The 19,769-nt window shown below is 37.5% G+C and overlaps 1 protein-coding gene across 3 annotated transcripts in view; it reads right to left on the bottom strand.

The window, feature by feature from the left end:
• LOC113112853 (vascular endothelial growth factor C-like) overlaps window positions 1-19,412 on the bottom strand; it is a 32,188-nt gene extending 12,776 nt beyond the window's left edge. The window contains exons 1-4 of one of the 3 annotated variants that reach the window (XM_026278876.1): window positions 18,815-19,412; window positions 9,065-9,275; window positions 8,657-8,847; window positions 5,574-5,713 (exon numbers count right to left, since the gene is read on the bottom strand). In XM_026278876.1, the coding sequence (XP_026134661.1) occupies window positions 5,574-5,713; window positions 8,657-8,847; window positions 9,065-9,275; window positions 18,815-18,931 (659 nt within the window). In that variant the 5' untranslated portion in view covers window positions 18,932-19,412. The remainder of the gene's footprint in view (window positions 1-5,573; window positions 5,714-8,656; window positions 8,848-9,064; window positions 9,276-18,814) is intronic. The other 2 variants (XM_026278968.1, XM_026278796.1) reach the window with 2 other exon arrangements.
• Window positions 19,413-19,769: the final 357 nt, after the last annotated feature.

The following is a 19,769-nucleotide window of genomic DNA, read 5'->3' as shown; positions in this document are numbered from 1 at the left end:
AGAGAGACAGAATAAAGCCATATCTGTTGTGTAGGTAATTTTATATCAAGATATGAGTACGCATTATCGCAAGATTTTATTTTTGCTGTAACATCATTCTAATGATGTTTTAAATAAGGTAGAACTGATGATGGGCCAACACATTTTTTGAAAGAATGCACACTCGAGGTGGTCATGCACATCTTTTTGATGCATGCCTGGTATTAAAATCATGACTAGGACTACTATACAAAAGTTGACAGTACAGGTCACATTAGGAACTCGAGACACTGAAATATTTCTTATTAAACAAAGCAGGGAAATAATTATCCTTCACTAGTTGCCAACCTAAAGTTCTGTGCATTCTTATAATATTAGCCCTTCTATTGCAGTTTGAGTGAGTCGTGCAGCTCTGTTCTGGACTAACTGTATTTTTTCCAAATCTTTACTTGATGCACTAGACCACTGAACAGTAATTTAAATAAGTAAGAACCATTGTTCACACAATTTGAGAAATGCAATATTTGTGGTAAAGATTTAGCACATTTCTTAATAACTGATAGACCCCTTCCCATAACTGTTACCATATTTTCTGTTTTGTCAACTTAAGTCTGATGTCTAGTATAACTCCAAGAAATCTGGTTTCCTCTACCTGTTCAATAGGCACACTCTTTACAGACAGATTTAACTATGGTTTGAATTAAAATGTAGAATTTGATCCAAATACAATGCTTTTGGATTTTGTCAACTTTAGAACTGGAACATATGGAACTGTAATGCAGCCAAAACCTGACTGGAACCACTTTCCTTAACCATAATTGCAAACTTTAGAAGGTCCATCAACAAATCAGAATCAAGCATTCAACATCCCGCAATATAAGCATTACATAACAAATTACTTTTTTGAATTAAATATTGTAAAAATATTCTACATTATAATATTCTCAAGATATACATATTTGATGCACTTGGTCACAAAGCATATTATTCACAACAAAATAAGTCATTTTCTTTCATTAAATTCACATTATGCAACACTAGCACTAAAACAATCTGAAAAGCCACGTCCAATCAGTTGAACATAGTGTATGTATAATAATGTGCTAGACTGCAGCTTTGGTTATATTTATATTATATGCATATTTTATAACTTATTTAATTCTTTATAACTTTTTATTTAAACTTGCCTATTTTTATTTTCTTGTTTTGATTCTAATTCTGAATTGAGTGGTCTACATTCTAAGAGCCCTGCTAAAACATTGTATGGATTGTAGACTATAAGAATCGAAAGTGCATTGAACAAGCATTGCATCAACAGAATGATGGAGTAAGGAGATGCTTCACAGAAGTGTTTCACAGCTTCCTCCAAACTGACTTTGTATGAATAACTATTCTATTCATTAATTCTTGGTGTGTTAAGTTCTTTCTTGAGAAGTTATGTAAGAACTTAGTAGTTTACGAGAAAGAGTGGAAAAACAATATTAAAATCCTGATGAATTGATGAAAAACACACATGCACACTGACATATAAAGAGCATCTGAGGGTCAGAAGTCATTAGGTAGTAGTCTGAGTTGTTTTTGATAGCCCCAGTGATGTCTGAATGTTTCTTCTGCTGGAGAGTCTCTATTTTCCTAACAGTGAATCATCACCTCCCCAAAAAAATACAGCGAAACACAACAACGAGCCAACCATTGATAATCACTACCAGCCCTCTGCCATTTCATTGCACAAGTGTTGATAACACCAACAGGGTTTATATGCTACGTTACGCTCTAGACCATGCATCTGAGGTTAAACGTGTATGTTTTCTCCTTTACAGCAAACAGCGAGAACGGCGAGACTTTGTTAACACCTTGCTTTAAGTGGACCACCCTGTGTTAAACCCCCAGTGTCACACACTGCCCTTGTCTTTATCAGATGGCACAGGTTCGGGCAGGATTTTTCCAAATATATGATTAGAATCAAACTGAAAGCATTCAAACCTGGAGTGATCTTGAATTAATCTGGCCTTGGAGTCAGATTAAATGAAAATCTTGTTTTATTCAAGAACAAATTCAGAAAGCGCACTGTGCAATATGGATGAGATTGCAAGACAGTAAGTCCCCAGCCCGGTTGTTCACCTTTACAGCTTTATAGAGAGCTGTAAACAATAAAAAAACAAACAAGTACACAATAAATGACGTCAGCTAAAGGTAAAGTTGCACGTCCACATTGAATTCTCCATCTCTGAAAAGTGGCATCCTAACATGCGCAGACGTTATGTGCTGTCCCCACTTGCATAAAAACATGAGAGGAATGAGGAGATGAAACCTCGGTTTCAAACATAACACACTTCGGTTTCAAACATAACACACTTCGACAGTGCAGGTCGCCCTAGGAACACATCTGCTTTTTCTTAAGTAATGCCTGGCTGTGCAGGACCTAGTGGGGGGATGATGCCTCTTTCCTTTTTACTCCCCATACTGCAAATCATTTTGACAGGGGATGGCTTAAGAAAAAAGAGTGCTGAAACGCATAACAATAAACAGTTATTTTCTTCAGAGAGACTGGTGGGTTGCTTTTTAGCATTTTAACAGGTTTCAATATGACACGTGATCATATTTGATGGATACTTAAAGGGTTAGTTCACCCAAAAATGAAAATTGCGTCATCAATTTGTCTCCCTCATGCCATTCCAAATGCTTGATACTTTTGTTCTTCTCATAATCAGAGTATGTCTGACAAGGCAATAGAAGATGAAACGTGCTTGAATAAAAGCCTTATAAAATATAAATGTAATTGTGTCTCTTAAGAAGACTTCAGAAGTTTCATATGGATTACTTTCATCTTTATGGACTTTTAAAACCATCACAGTTTTGATGGATAATACTTTTTAATAGAGGTAAAAAAGTTTCCATAAAAATATATATTGATTTGTATTTGTAAGTTGTATAGATTTGGAACCACTTATGGGTGAGTAAATGACGACAGAATTTTCATTTTTGGATTAACTAACTTTAAATTCTTTGATTTATTAATGCGGTTTGGTGTTAAGTGAGAAATTGGAGACATTCACAATCACTGAGGTTAATGTAGCTAAACTGGTATACGCCTAGTGCTAGTAATGTCTTGATCAAATTGTACAACACCAAATGTGCAATGCAAATGAGAAACCAGCATCAAAAGACATCAAGCAAACGCTGTCAGCTAGTTCATATTTCATTACTGAGGTAACACGTCTCTTGTTCCATCTGACAGGGAGTGTTTTGGTAAACAAAGTAATCAGATGTTGAAGAGCAACTGCACTGCACTGTTTGTGTAAAGGCCAATTTCTGAAATGTGTCACTCTTTGACTTTCCCAACATGGCCAACAATTCTGTGATGCTTCCCCTCTTGTTTGCAAACAGATCTCTGAGCAATGGAGCAACAAACTGGCTTCCCTTGCCACACATGTGGGATCGATAGGTTTCCTCTACACAGAAAGAGCAGGCGCTGTTTTCACACACAAAGCGTGCATTATTAACAAGTCTTTTTCACTCTTCTTCTCCTTTCCTCATTGCGTGTACCAGTGAGTCACTGTTAAGCATGTCAACTTCTGTCACGAACAGTCAAATGGACAAATCCTTCATTCTTTGAGAGGATAAAATGGTAAACATTACACAAAGTATGCAAGGGAACAACGCAGGGTTGAAAACAGGGGCTGTGCTTCATTTTAAAAAGTACTGAGAGATAGAAAACAGACTCACGGTTCCAAATCTATTCAAGATAGTATTTTGCAACTACTTTTCTTTTTGCAATCAACGCCTTAAATATTTACACAAAAACACAATGGAGGTTGAGCCACATCATGGTTACTAACATGCAAAAACATGACTTCAAAGCACAGCCATTTCAATAACTGCAATATAGCAACGTCCAGTGATTTATTGCTTTTGTACAGCAATGTTAAGTCATCAAAACAAAACAAAGGGATGGTTTAGTAGTGCTTCATTGGAATTGATATTTCATGGTCTAAAAAAGGGATTCCTAATGTCTAAGTAATTCTCTTAATCTGATTTTTGGGGAACAAATTACGATTTATGGTACAATTATATAATCTGATAAATACCAGATATAATGCAGCTAAAATACAACAAGAAAATATACAGTTCACTGTGGATATTCAGTATTTAGTGAAGTGGTTGTAGTCAATCTTTCAGAAATATCTTAAAATCTACAATAGCCATATCATTTTGGTAAAAGTTAATGCATTCAGTTCATGTGCATTTAGTTACAAATATAGAAGCAAATGTACAAGTTTCATGACAATCTGAATAACAGGTACATTAGATAATGATTAAATATTAAGTAATACATGCTAAGCATGCTAAGTTGCATTCTGGAAAACTTCAGCCCCGCTGAACTTTCCACCTGATTTTTACTGAGTTTTACTGTTGATTAATCTTCTTTCTCAGTTTATAGTTTTGCCATGTGTCTACTCTCTGCTCTACACTCATTTAAATGCCCCCTCTGTCTTTCACTGTGGCAGCAAGGGAAGTGGCAGAGGGATCAGAAATAAAGAAAATGGATTTGGGACTAGAAGAAAATGGTGACTAAAATGCAAGGCCATCAGTGTTGCTCTATATATCAAATTAAGCATTTCAATACACTGAAGAAGATACAGTGTGCTCCACAGTTGCAAACAGTATTTTGACTTGAGTTTTTGCAAGTAATAAATTCTCTCTTGCAGAACTACTGTGAGCTTTTTAATGTAAATACAGTATGAGTCAGGGGGACATTACATCCTATATAGTCAGCCTAAAATGGTTAACACTAGTAATATCTATATATATATAGTTTTTCACTCATATTGTAATTAATATGCATTGTATTATGCATAACATGCATTTATCCAGAGTCAAAAATATGCTGGAATCAGTCCTTCTGATCAGGCCTGCTGTGGAATAGGCTTCTGCATCATGCCACAAAAAAAAAAAAAAAAAATACATGTGCTTTGTAGCTCACTTGTCGGTGCTGATTAGTTAATCACTGTCTGAACACTGCATGGTAAGTTCATTAAGATTCCCTACAGGGATTTTCCTGCCGGACAAAGTTCCTAAAACACAAGATGGACAGGAAGTTCTCTATCAGCCTTAACAATGGGTGGCCACACCACACCACCAATATGAAAATCAATTTGATAAGCTACTGCACGTCATTGGGTATGCAACTACATCCAAAATACACACATCAGTGTAGCCACATATCCGCTGATGCGATGCTACACAGGGCCAACACAAACAGGGAATACAGTAAAGTCAGTATATTAAATGTCTTGGTGTGATAGTTTATCTCTTATACAAGTTGCATATCTGAAGAAAAATGCATTGTTGGTCGGCACCACCTAGCATGCAGGTGTGAATTAGCAGAAGGCAAACAATCGTTTCGCGTTCGGTTCACTTTTTCCGCATAGCGCCCAGTGTAGAAAGGCCTTTAATCTACATTGACATTCTATTCTAAACTCTCAAATATTCAAAGCAAAAGAAAAATTTAAGCCTTCCGTCAAATCATCAAAAATCATCATCACACTTCAAAAATAGCGCTTAAGGAAATGTGAAGGAGTGTGAACACTTACTCTGGTAAGGCCCTTCGAATTATTGAGTGCTGCTGTCGGTACAAATCCTGTTTTGACAAACAGCTGCAGGAAGTGTGGTTGGCGAAGCTTATGGTGACTGGCTTGGGCCCATACTTCATAGGAACTGTGATTTCAAACAGCTGCAGAATGAAAATGAAAGACAGGTCATATTTTCAATGAAATAAAGCTTGGGCTAAGATGAGAAACTGCAAGAAGGGTTAATTAAACTTTAAGGAGTATGCTGGATGTCAAAATGAGTTTAAATTTATATCAGGATTAATGAATGGATTTATGTCTAAAGGAGTTGCGCAACTGTGATTGCACAGAGCCTTTCTGCGAAATCAGTGTACAGACACAACCACAGTTACAGTCTGATCAAACAAACTGGTAAGGGGAAATGGGTAATGGGGAACTTGTGAAAGACAATTTGCAAGGCAGGCACATACTGTTAGACCAATAAATCAAAACTTCCTCCAGCTATGGGGAAACATTCCAAGGAATTTATGTTGAATGTGCGCTTTCAAAGAACAGCTATGCCTAAAAGCATCATGGGTTCTGACTAATCTACATGATTCGACAAATTCCTTAAAATGACAGTTTACCATGATAACAGTCATCATTTACTCATCCCTCAAGTTGCTCCCAATGCACATGTCTTTCTTACTTTCTTATGATTGGTCAAATCCCTGTCAATCAAACTCCCTGCAAAGGGCCAATTGTCCTATATATTTTATGTGCTTTGATGCCTTACAGCATCATAAATTCCCCGCTAAACTTTCTCTTCTGTGCTATGAGTGTTAACTCACCACTTTTATGGTGATAATACTTTTATGGTGATAATATAACCTTTTTTTTTAAGTTTGAAGGCTTCAGTTGACAATTGTAATTGCATGGAAAAGAACATGGAAAGAAAATCACATAGGCCTGGAATAACATGAGGCTGAGTCACCGATGACATAAATGCAATTCAAAACAGGACAGACAAACAAACAAACAAGTTTCCAAAACCTCTGGAATGTTAAACCTCCCACATCAACTCCTGTTGGTTTACTCACAAGACACACATAGTGAATTGTGTTTGATGAGAAAGAGAATTATATGTTACAGTCTGTCTCTGACCCAACTGGTTGGCTCACTTAAACATAGTTTCCTCTCTACTGCTTCCTTCTTCTATGCTTTTTATTAACACAAAGTCATGTAGCCACTTTCTAATTGCATAGGTACTGTACATCTAAATAATTGCTTTAGCATCCAAAATCTGTGAAAATGTACAGTAATGGATGAGCTCAATCCAGACTGCATAGACAATATATTTCCACAGCGTTGATATAAGAATCCTATTTTTACTATCTTTGAAAGGGCCATTAACACATACTATCAATCAAGAACAATGGACAATTAACAACCCATCTATTCTCAGCATAGACTGAATGTAATAGGATGTAAAAAAAAAAAATAATGGGGTCAAAATCTTGGGGAAAAAACAATAATTCTCTTTGATGTTCGCAGAACTCTATAATTTAGTTATTAACTGCTTTTAACAGGACAAGTGATTCCAAAAGCTTCACTTGCTCACCCTGTAAACGTGTCAGCCCCCCAGTCTTGATGCTAAAAACACTTCAGAGCAGTATTAACAGTCTACTAGTAATACGTATGTGCAGGTGAAACAAGGGTCAGACCAAACCAGAAGTCCATTTAATATGTTTTCTATCTCTCTCTGAGACTGATGACAAGCTAACAGGTTCACTAGTCAGAGTTACTTCACAGATATAAAATTAGATATTCCACTCTTTTTAGTTATTTTTCATTACATTGCATTGTGCTTAATGTGAATAGCTTATCATAGCTAATACCATTAATTCAAATCACAACCATGTTCATCTACGTAATGCATATTTTACTCCTGAGCCTGATTTTTCTTCAGTGAAACCTGGAGCTTATAATTTCATAATCCAAATCTTACTAAGATATTTTCAAATATCTTCACATTGCATCTGCTATTCAGGCTTTGTGCCCAGAATGGGAGTTTTACGTCTCTCACGCAGTAGCGTGGACATGGAGACCTTGACCTGCTCAGAAGACTCAACTGGTGGGAGGATGTCATGGTTTAAATCACATGAGAAGAACCCATTGCCTGCAAAGGTCAGCCCACCCAAAATAAGTGGGCAATTAAAGTGGGCCTTCTTGCAAATAATTCACAGCCATGACCTTCCAACCAAACCCCTGCTTCGTCCACAACTCTTTAAATCAAAGCTTCACTGATCATCTGAGTTCAGTCTACACTGGGAGTAGGCTTTAAAACAAAAGCAGGCGCTTTTATTCGAAGCAGTAATAAACATTTTGATTGAAGATTATTCAAATGTACTATGTTATTACAAAAAGAAATGGATTTATATGGTGTTAGTTAAGGGTATGCAATGAAGAAATTACCTGTATATGTATCTGTATTTGATGCAATGGAAAATAATCTGCATCTGTATTCAGATAGAACCAGATGTGAGCGAGGCTTAAACCAGAAGTGTGCTGAACCTAAGTCTATATCTACATTAATCCAGATACATTTGAAAACAGCGTCTTTGTTTCAAAACTCTCTCTGTCCAAATTGGTGATTTCAATCATTTTCTAAAAGTTTATCTTCTACACTGATACATCAGAAAACGTGAAAAAAAAAGATCACTGAGATTAGACAGACCTAACAGATTTTTGCAGGACTGTGATATGAAGAGTGTACATAGCTTTAGCAACAGTATGAAAGTGAATATCTACCAGGACAATGTGTGTCACATGTCTACACGCTTTATTTTCAAACATGCATAATTTTCGAATACCTCCGCTTTTACACTCTACACTGCAAAATCAATGTTTCCAAATGTATCCACTTGGGAGAGTATTTTCAATAAACTCAGGTTTTGTAGAAAAAAATGCTATCCCATTGTGCAGAAAGTGATTAAAAAAAATTCTGAAATATGAGTGATGTAAAATGAAGCTTAAAAATAAATGTCAATACTGCTCACCCTTGGTTCCATCCCTCCTTCACACAAACAGATCTGTGGATGCAGACAGAAGCTGAAAGCAAAACTCACCGTCTTACTGACGTATGAAGTGCTCATGTTCTTGCACACTTGCTCCTCACTGTTACAGCAGCCCCCACATCTGTAGACAGACACGCAGGGTGGTTTATAGAAGGTGTTTGTAGCTGCCCCAAACTCTTTCCCCACATCTAAACAAACTTGGCGCGGCATGCACAGGGTGTTTCTCCACTCTGTCTGAATACCTGGAGGAAGCGCAGCAAAACAGGAAGAACAGACACATTAAAAAAGGCCAACAGTGAAATGCATGGATTTGTATGATCTCCAACTGTAAGTACAGATCATGGCCTGATACATTCTTGGCATCCTAAAGAAACTTTGTCTCAGGGTGAGACAAAAAAAAAAGACAAAAAAAAAAAAAAATGCCAGCACAGCCTGTACCGGTCCTAAATTGTCACTCACTTGTAAAAATATCAAGATTGATGAAAGCAGCCGCATAGGAGGCCTCCTCCGACCTTGTTTCTGTGGAGCTGTGATCTCTGTGAGGTAAGCGTGATCCCATCTTGGAACGACACTTCAGCATGCTCCAGTAGCTGGGGTAAACCATCCTCATAAGCTCGTCCACGCTACCCGCTGAACGCAACTGTTCCATCAGGTCTGGCTCTGAATGTTCCTTATAAGACAGAGGAACAGGATTAAACTGTGAAAAAGCAGCCTGTCAACTTTTGCTACACAGAACTGTAATGTTACACAATTTCAATTTGTCACAGTTCTGTTAACTTTTTCCTATGGGATGATGCCACAGGTGTGGCAAATAAGAAATAAGAAAACTCTTCCTTAAGAGAGACGAACCACAGTAACCCTTAAAGGGACAGTTCAGCCAAAAATTTCAACCAACCACCATTCCACAACATATCTTCTCTTATTTTCCAAAGAAGAAAAAAGGACAGTTTGAGAATGACATGAGGGTGAGTAAATGATAACAGTATTTTCATTTCATCAGCAACACTAGAGTTATACTTACAAAAGAGAGTTAAACCAGAGCTAGACATTATAAAAAGGGCTTCATCACTGTTCTGGAATAGAACATCGCCTTTCCACTACAACAGTTAAGCATACCATATTGGATATATCCCAGAGTGACTAAGAGGAATATCAGTTGCTTTATTGCATGTTTCTCTCTCTCATTGGCTAAGAAAAGATGGTCTTGGACTTTACGCATTGAATCAATGTTTGAAAATCTAATCAGCGATCATAAACATACGTGATTAGCTTTTCCATTGTTTTTTGTTTTAGGTTATTTCACTTGCACCTGTTTGTACATATCAAATAGCAGATGTTTTCTTACTACATTATTACAATAAAAACCTACAAAAGATTAATTTAACCATATACCAGTAGCATTTTATATTGTGTTTAGTCAAGCTGACCCTACAAAACACTGCTTCCTCATCAGATGTGGTCTTAAAATGAACAGCAACATAATCAATTGCAATAAGCAATTGACAGTACTGCTTCCTCAGTAAGCTGATGGGTGTAACCCAGGGTGAAGAAGGAGCTGTGTCTGTCTTCAGCAAGAGAAACCCCAGCCAACGCATTCAAACCCAAGTCATGACCTCCCCGTAATCTCCAGCAGAATGAGTTTGTAAGGAGTGTGAAAACACCAACAGCATCTGAAAACAGCCCAAAGTCCCTGATGGAAAATGATACCGCTGTCTGGGACATTCCAGGAAACATGCCCAGTTTACCCACATGTATGATCAAGGCGTCGATAAAAAAGTGCACCCTCCCCAACTTGTGGAAGTGTTAAAAACGGGAGAAAACACAACTTGAATTGAGCTTCGACAGAATTCCTCATCCCTCTTTAAGGAGGCCGGTCTTGATATTGGCCCAGTCTCTACCACTTTATCCCTTTTGTTGTTCAATTGAAGCAGAACACCAAGTTTACAGCAGATGAGCATCCCTTACTCTTACTTTTTTTGTTGAAAAGCCTATTATTTACATACAATAACAATTTTTGGCTGGGTAATTACAAGCAATGATTTTCTAGGCCTCCCTATACTTATCTAATTTTCAAAGGAGATCCTCGAAACAAACAAGAGCTTTTCAGCTAGATGGTTTGAAAGTATAAACTTGAAGGCCTTTCATGAGTAAACTAAACTTGAACATTTGAAACATTGCTGAACAAGATTTTTAAACCTACACTGTTACCTGCAAACATCCAGTTGTACCGCACACCAAAGAAAATAGCACTAATCGCGGTAAGAGGAAAAATATAATCCTTGTAGGAAATGACTGCTTCTCCCTGCATTGACTCCCTTCTGTTTATTCAGGAAACTCAAACACCACAAAAAGAGTATGAACAAGACTATTGTATGTGGCCTCTTCCATGCCTTTGTTTTCGGTGATTCCTGAGATAACACACTGGTCTGTTTCCTACCAGAAACAATGTGTGGTGTTCAGCATACGGACACATTCACGTGTGAGTCAGTCCCAAACTTCAGGTTTGGTAATTGTAAAAACACAGATACAATGCCCTATTTTTATGTTTCAGTGGCAACTAAAAAAAGAGACTGATGGGAGAATGATACAAATGGGAACCATGAAGTCTGAGGGCACATGACACAGAAATGCATTCATTGTTTCACTATTGCTATCTAATCTTATGGATTGCTTAATTCTAATATTACAAAAGAAACATCCATTTATTATTATCAGTATTAGTATTAGCTTTATTAATTGATTAATAATTAGAAATGATTTACTAAATTATTAAATTATCAATTTATTAAATGTATTATTTAATTATTATTTATATTTATATTATCCACATTTGCCTGCTAGTCTAAAAATTAAAAATCATATTAATCACAATTAATTTCATGTAAAGATTAAACACAGATTGCATCCAACAGCTTGCAGATATTTTACAACAGAAGAAAAAAAGTCTTGACATTTTAAGAACAAGTTAAAATGAGAATGGCCACGATAAGGGAGCACATTTGGTTCTGTAGGACAGGGATTCATGGAAAGTGATGACTTCTTGTATGCATTTATCATCAAGTCATCATCAGTGGTCAGACATGAGACACATTGTGCTGTTAACCAATAAAAAATCCTTCACCTCTAATGCTAGAAAGTCTCTTTGTATGAATCACAATAGAAAGCAGCTGGGTTTAACACTTAGGGCAGGATGCCATGTCCACTGTAACAAAATCAAGATTTGATGTCATGCACGCAAGGGATCCCGATAATGATGGTGACCCCATTATTTTAAAGTTCAAATGTGAGTCAACAGTGTGTTGCCAATTATAAAATGTGCATCATTATACAGTAGGATCATTTCCGACACCCCAAAGCAGCACGCAATCTCTTGACAGCCTAGTGTTTCCTGAATCAAACCACAAAACTGACACAATGACAAAAACAACTAGATCCTTTCTTGGCAATGAGGTAAGCATTTATCCTCTTAGCTGATACCAGCATCCGGAGCTATTTTGGATGAGTTTTCTGGAAGGCACCCTCACTGAATAAATTCCTTAGTATGAGTCAAAATGCATCATATTTAGGCCAGGTTTATACAGTTTCATTTCCATTACAGTCCCCCCATACCCCTACGCTAAAACTTAATAACAATGTCAGCCTTCCCAATTTCACTTTTTTATGAGTTCACATTTTCATATACTCTTTAGGTGAAGACATAGCTTGCTGCCAATTTCATTCTACAAGGCAAAGTCAAAGACATTATAGTAGTAATTTTGACTTAAAACACTACTAGGAAAGCTACCTCGAAAAAAAAAAATGCTGTCACTGAGGAGCATTACAGACATCACAACAGAGCATCACAGATGCTCAGTGGAACATGCCCCCCCCCCCCCTATCGTGGACTCTACAGAATTGGTACAAATGCACAAGAACACATGTTGCATCTGTTCCAGACATACCTTTCATCTTCAGTATTGGACTCCAGAGAACAGGCTTGCCAATGGTGCTCTCTGCTCGCTGAACTTGAAGGATGTCATTGAAGTCTGCTGAGGGCATGTCTGGGGCTACATTTGCCAGCACTCAGAAGGAGAGGAAGAGGATCTGAGATATCATTAACCCTATAATGATCTCTTAGAAACCCTAGAACTGACTGCGAGCTTTGAGCCTTTGACCAAGGGGAGAAACAGTTCCTTAGAGAATAAGTCTGGCCACAAGTCTGATGAGTAACTGAGACCCTCATCGACATCCAAGCTTCCCACATTTCAGATAAACAATCCTAATCTGTCCCATTTTCCTGAAGCAATTGAGATGATCCCCAAGGTAGAGAACTCTTCTGTAATCTTATGAATGCTATATTACGACCTCTCATATGATTTTAAACTAACACTCTTGAGATCAGACCATCCACATGGAAATTGTTTTTCCAGTCTTAAGCCTAGTATCTGTTACATGCATTAAAATGACCTAGCAGCACTAGATACAACACAGCGTCTAATAATACAGGACGCTATCGATGTCTGAATCAATTCATTTAAAAACATTGTTTTCTAAGTACCATTTTCAATATAAACAGGTAATAAGCTCCAGTGGACTTGCACTGCACCGTTTACACTTTGTTCTGCACTATTGCTAATTATGCCAACACTAGAAAGGAAAAAAAAAAAAAAGTTGTTTTAGATGGAAATGATATCAGTTGGCACATTCATTTGACCATGAAGCCAAAATGGAAAGTCATTTCAGAGGCAGAGCAAGCCATTTCATTTTGATAAAAGATTATGAAGGCAAACAATTTGTTTTTGTAAAATTTGGAACAACAAACACTGATGGATCAAGAACAATACGACCAGGAACGTGCATTAGGAAAGTAAACAGGGTAAATTTTGATTTCATGTTGATTTTAAAGAAATAATGAAGAAAGTCCCATAAGAACCTCTCTTCCTTTTTTAGAAAGAATTGCTTTCTTGTTCTGATCCGGTTCACGTTTAGAGGCATGCATGTGTCAGGATGCAATTACTGTGCACTTCTGAAACGTACTTGGTTAAGGTGTCTGTGGTGCAATAAAGCTATTAGCCTGGAGGGTTGCCCCTACTCAAAAACAAACAAAAAAAAAAACACAGGGATATTAGGTCTGAAGTTCTGTAACCCAATTCTTAAGCTCTCCTAAACATAACAGAGCTCTACACGAAATCCCAGTAACACTGTAAGCACAAAAAAAAAAAAAACACACACAGTGATGGCAGGGGAAGGGGTTCTTGTTTTGGCAAACTTAAAGAATTATATGAAGCAAATATCCTGCCTGTTCAGAAACTGTCAAAAGTGACATTATTATCCTGAAATGTTTTCCTCAAAAACCTTTATCTCTTTGCGACTGAAAGAAATACAAACATCTTGGATGACATGGGGGTGAGTAAACTATCAGGACATTTATATTCTGGAAGTGAGCTTAAGAAAGCTTTGTCTAAACACTAATACTCTGTCATCATTTACTCACCATCATTTTGTTCCAAACCTGTATGACTTTGTTTCCTGTGTGGAAAGCAAAAGCAATTAATTCGCTGAAATTCCAAGCCGTTTTTTTCTTTATTACTGGTTTCTGCTCTTAACATACTTTCACTGAATGGAAAAGAGTAGCTTAGTCATTCAGTTAAAATATTTTTTTTTTGTGATCCATATACATGTTTGGAATGACATAAGGCGTAAGTGATGACAGTTCTTTACAAGGCACTAATACTCAAATTTTAAGACATTTTGGTAGCTGGGAAGACAACCTATTTAAGATTGACTTACAAAAAAAAAGCCAAATAAAAAGGACTACCTTTGTTCATGTAGTACTGTAAACTAATGCACCATTCTCTTGACCTCATTTACATAAGTGATGATACATGTGCATTCATTATGTCAAAATATTTGCCTCAGAACAGATATTTTTGTGCCAGTTCTGTCATATGTAACCATAATGAAACTGTACATTTCTTGAAGTGAAGTGAAGTGACATTCAGCCAAGTATGGTGAATACTCAGAATTTGTGCTCTGCATTTAACCCATCCGAAATGCACACACACAGAGCAGTGAACACACACACACTGTGAGCACACACCCAGAGCAGTGGGCAGCCATTTATGCTGCGGCGCCCGGGGAGCAGTTGGGGGTTCGATGCCTTGCTCAAGGGCACCTAAGTCGTGGTATTGAAGGTGGAGAGAGAGCTGTTCATGCACTCCCCCCAACCACAATTCCTGCCGGCCCGAGACTAGAACCCACAACCCTTCGATTGGGAGTCCAACCCTCTAACCATTAGGCCACGACTTCCCTGATTCTGGCCTCAGTCTACATGTGCACTACCTATTCCAGCTCTGTCTCACTCTGACTTAACGGGTCAGTGCACAAAACCTATTTTATTCTTTAGAGCAGTAATCCCAATGGTTTAGAAAGATTTCCACTTCCTTTGTAATTCTCTAATTCTTTGTTAATCTGTAAGACTATGCTACGCTTAATGTCGTGACTTCTCATTAAGACTTGTAAGAATGATTGCATATTGTAATTATATTTCTGGCTTCTATGGTATTTCAAAGAGTTTCAATGACTTATTTTTTTGGCCCAAATTTTCGATCTATTTATTTATTTATTTATTGTCTGCATGATTGCCCACTGACATACAAACAAGCCATTTCATTAAAGGGAGAGAAAGCTTGGTGTTTTTTTATTTATTTTATTATTTCATCTGCATGAGGGATGTCCAATCCTGCTCCTGTAGGGCCTACGTCCTGCAGAGTTTAGCTTCAAAGCACTTTCTTGGAAGTTTCTAGTCTAAAGACGTTGATTAGCTGGTTCACGTGTGATTAATAAGGTCAGTGGTCCTCCAGGAGCAGTTCTGGACACCCTTGACCTACATTATCTACTGTTTGTACCTTAAAAACTAGTAATTCAAATGGAGGCCAATTTTACAATATTAATGATAATGCTAAATGATATCTGGTATAATGAGTAAAAAGAAACACGCTTCTGATTAATGGAGTATTTAAGTATAGTGCTCTGGGGCGAACAAGACAAAAAAAAAAAAAGTTGGCAAATACTGCATTACAGTTTACTACCAAGGGCCTAGCCTCCATATTTTAACCGTTTACACACCAAAAGTGGGACACACTATTATTTGAGTGATACGTTTCATAGATATAGGTAGGAAGAGAAGGTTAACTCAATATTCTGCTCTGTCACAGATTCCAGAGCTTCTCCTTGCAATGGAAACGGCAAAAGAGTTCTCGGATCTGCAAGAAAGTGTCAAACACAAAAATGTCTAGTCCCCCAGCTGCTTCAGGCACACTGCTGGGCCACAGTCAGAGCTGAATTCCTCTGCTGAGGGGACTGAGATCTACAGCCAGTCTACAGACCGTGCAGAAATAAAGAGATACACTGTAACCTCAAAGTTACATCTACTCAATTTGAATGTACAAAGCTTTACAGATGTACAAACCAAAAAGCATCTGTGTGCTACTTTATCTGCCCATGAGAGTTAATGACTGTATGAGAAAGGACATTTGATTTGATTCTATACCAAGGATAGCGTTAACAAATGATTAACAAAAATAATAAAAATACATGAACTATACTCTCAGTGGAAAATAAGGTACAAAAGCTGACTTTCATATTTTCAGTCAACACTGGATCCATAAAAAAAAATCTCTTGCCTGCATGAATCAATTAGACAACCACCGCGCACATTAACCAAGCAAAGTTCACATGTCAGGTTTACAGGAACAGTTTGTGGTGCTGTTTAAGGGATGAAAAGTCGAACTAATATAACACAAATAATACATACAACTGACACTTAACTGAATACAAAACTACATTAACTCTTTTCTACCCATTTACAGTAACTGTTGCCAGTGCAGCCTCATCTAAAGAGAAATGACATCACTTCAAATCACCCACTCCCCATACATATGCGGCACTTCCCAAAAAGACATTACTAAAGTACAACATTGCACAATGAAAATAGTTTTTTTAGAAGTAACAGCCCCATTTGCAGTAGTTGCCTAATTCAAAGAAGGGTTGAACTTCTGACCTCCCAAAGGACCTGAAGTCCCCTCGCTTATGTCATCACGGCATCTGACTATCCCTCCCACCAGGTGAAAGCTCCTCTAATGTTGTGAAAGTGTTGAAAGGTGGTTTTGCAAAAATCTGAAGTTAAAGGATGAGTGGATGTGACAGGTGGATTGGCTATTAGAGTAGAAGAGATAAGAGAGGCAGATGTGGGTAATCTGTTCCACCTGTGCTAACTTTCCTACCTGGGAAGTACACATGACCACACGCTCACACAGCAGAAGACGTCCCTGGGGAATCCCTTAGTTATCACCAAAGGGCAGAAACAAATAAGCATTGTTTGGAAGAGTAAATAGCTCTTTTCCTTCTAGCTGGAGGTGGTTTATCATGGGTGGTTTATTCTCAGGCATTCATTACTAACCATAAGACACTCATACAGGCTACAATATAATGCTTACTTAAACCAGAGCGTCTCAAGAGAGTTGCAACCTAGCAGCTAATTATATAAAATAGGCATTCTCAAAGCAGTCAACATCCCGATTAAAAAGGATGACGTTTCTGTAAAGCCACATGGCAAAACCAAACATCAGTCTCAATGAATGAGGTCAAGACTGCAGCGGAGCAATTAAGACTACAAATCAGTAGACCCAGCACCTCATGCGTACTCCCAAAGAGCCCACATTTCCCAGGTGACCCCTTCAGAAAGATAGTCTTACTTGACAATAACTTTTTCTGGAATCACAATTACTCATGATTTACAGGACAGCTTTGCCAAGCAGATGAGAGATGGCCACAATGGAAAAGTCCAAGGGAGATGAATAAGGTCAGTATATTAGCTGAGCGCTGACTGATGCCCAATGAATTATTAAGTCACCCATCCTATACATTCATATAGCGTACAGCCACATATGTGCAATTACGAAACAATTATTCAATTCCAAGGCATGAGCTCAAGACAAATATTCCCCAAGTGGACCGAAAATAAACCTTTAGAAATTCAGCAGCTTTTTTATGTTGTTTTATGTCGCACTTACGATTGACTTCCCTTACTCTCTGTGAATTCCAGCTTAATGAATCTTAATAACTGGATTTTTCAGGGACCTAAAGGAGCTCAATCGAGAGAGAGAGAAAGAGGGAGAGCAGTGAAAACAAAGCAGGTCTAATTTTAGGCAATCACGATTAGTATACGGCCCATGTCGCATATTACCGATGGGAATCATTTCAAGATCTTGTCAAGATGTCCACGTAGCTGCGTGTAGCATATGGTATCATTTATACACTACACATAGTAAAATTCCAAAGAGTCTACTGCTGCAGTATATACAAAGATAGAATGTTGTGTCAAAGTAATGATGTATAATTGGTGTGTGAGTCAAAAGCAGTACAGAGAAGAACTAACATGCATCTCCTCTCCCGTGTGCAGACAGGTCACTTCTGAGCTCCTTTGGTAAGAAGAGATATTGAAATGAAGTGCACCAATTAAGTATATTGATCATTGAATTAAAATGTTTAAAACCATAGCTATTTATCTCTTCTTTCTTTCTCAGTGGGAAGGCAGAAGAAACAGAGATAAAGGTATTACTTCTGAGGTTGCTGACCCAATGATACCTGTTTCCACTTTTTATGCCATTGTAACATGCTCTTAAATTATTCTTTTTATAAATTATGCAGTCTCCCTTTTACTTAAATTCTCCCAAATTGATGTCTACATGATGAAAAGGTGAATATTCCAAAGGTACATATATATATATATATATATATATATATATATATATATATATATATATATATATATATATATATATATATAAAAGATGAGTTATGTCAAGGTAAGCACCTTGCAACATCATACCCTGAATAGTTAAAAGAAAGGTTTGTCCATATTTAAGAGTTTGACACCTCTTGAATTATATAACTTCCAATCATATGTTTCTGCATAAGCACCTTAATAAAATGAAGCAGGATATAAATCTTGGCAAAGTAGCCTACTACAACAACAGTCCCTTTGATGTTGAGTGCTGTGTTGTCTCAATGCTGCAAGCAGTACTACTAAGTTTTAAAATAACTTTAGAAATATGTAAATGTGTTTCCTTAAAGCTAACTTCAGGGCAATAAATCATAACAAATAAATGCATTAAACCAATTTCTCTACTTTTAATATGACATGGAAATGAGCTTGTGGGTGCTTACCATGGCATCCCCTTGATCTTGGTCATAATCATAGTCATAGTAGTCCTGGCCTGACTCCAGAGCAAGGTTTGCATGGAACAATGCAAGACAGAAGACAGAAATTCCAAATAAGTGCATTTTAGAAGTAAAAAAAAAAATCTCTGAAATCTGAGCAGAGTCTGTTGAAAGTTCCTCTTTTTTCAGTTTTCAGCAGCAGGTTTCCAGAAAACTCTGTCCTTACACTAAAATATCACCAGTGTATACATCCAACATTTTAAGAAGGCACTTCGATACTGGTCCATGGAAAGAATGCACTGTGAGCTCGTCTCGTCACATGCGGCTGTGAACATCCACTCCGTGCTGAGAGATCAGTGTGGAAGTGCGCGGAGCGCTCAGTGGCATGTTTTATGCAATTTCACGCTGTTACTTTGGATCCTTCTCCTCCCCCTCTCCATTTTTTTTCCCAGCCTGCCTCTCCGGTCGCTGTTAGACACATTCCGAGACATCAAGAGAAGAATATGAGTCATGGCACGCGCGCTTTCTCATGTGTCGACTACAGCACGTCAAACTCATTGCGAAGAGGCACGAGCGCTCTGATGAGGCTAGGCTACAGTTGCTTGTGTGTGTGCTTGTGTGTTTGTGTTTGTGCGTGTGTGTGTGTGTGTGTGTAAGGTGAACATTCAGTGCTTGAATGAATGGTTTATGCCAAAATGATAATGATTGTGTAATCATTAACATTTTATTTATTTATTATTTATTTTATATATTTTTCATATAGTTGAACATGGACAGGGGCATTCAGGCTTCAAAAATATATAACATATAAAACATATGCAACATATAAACATAGCTCATGTGACTAATCATTGACTTGATTGCAAATAAATGCACAGACACTATTTAACTGAACAGAGATGACATCACTGAATTCAATGATGAACTGCCTTTAACTGTCATTTTGCATTATTGACACACT

The sequence above is a fragment of the Carassius auratus genome, chromosome 1, assembly GCF_003368295.1.
Source record: "Carassius auratus strain Wakin chromosome 1, ASM336829v1, whole genome shotgun sequence".
Taxonomy (NCBI): Eukaryota; Metazoa; Chordata; class Actinopteri; order Cypriniformes; family Cyprinidae; genus Carassius; species Carassius auratus.
Note: the sequence above shows the minus strand (reverse complement) of the source record. Positions and strands in the feature narration are given on the sequence as shown.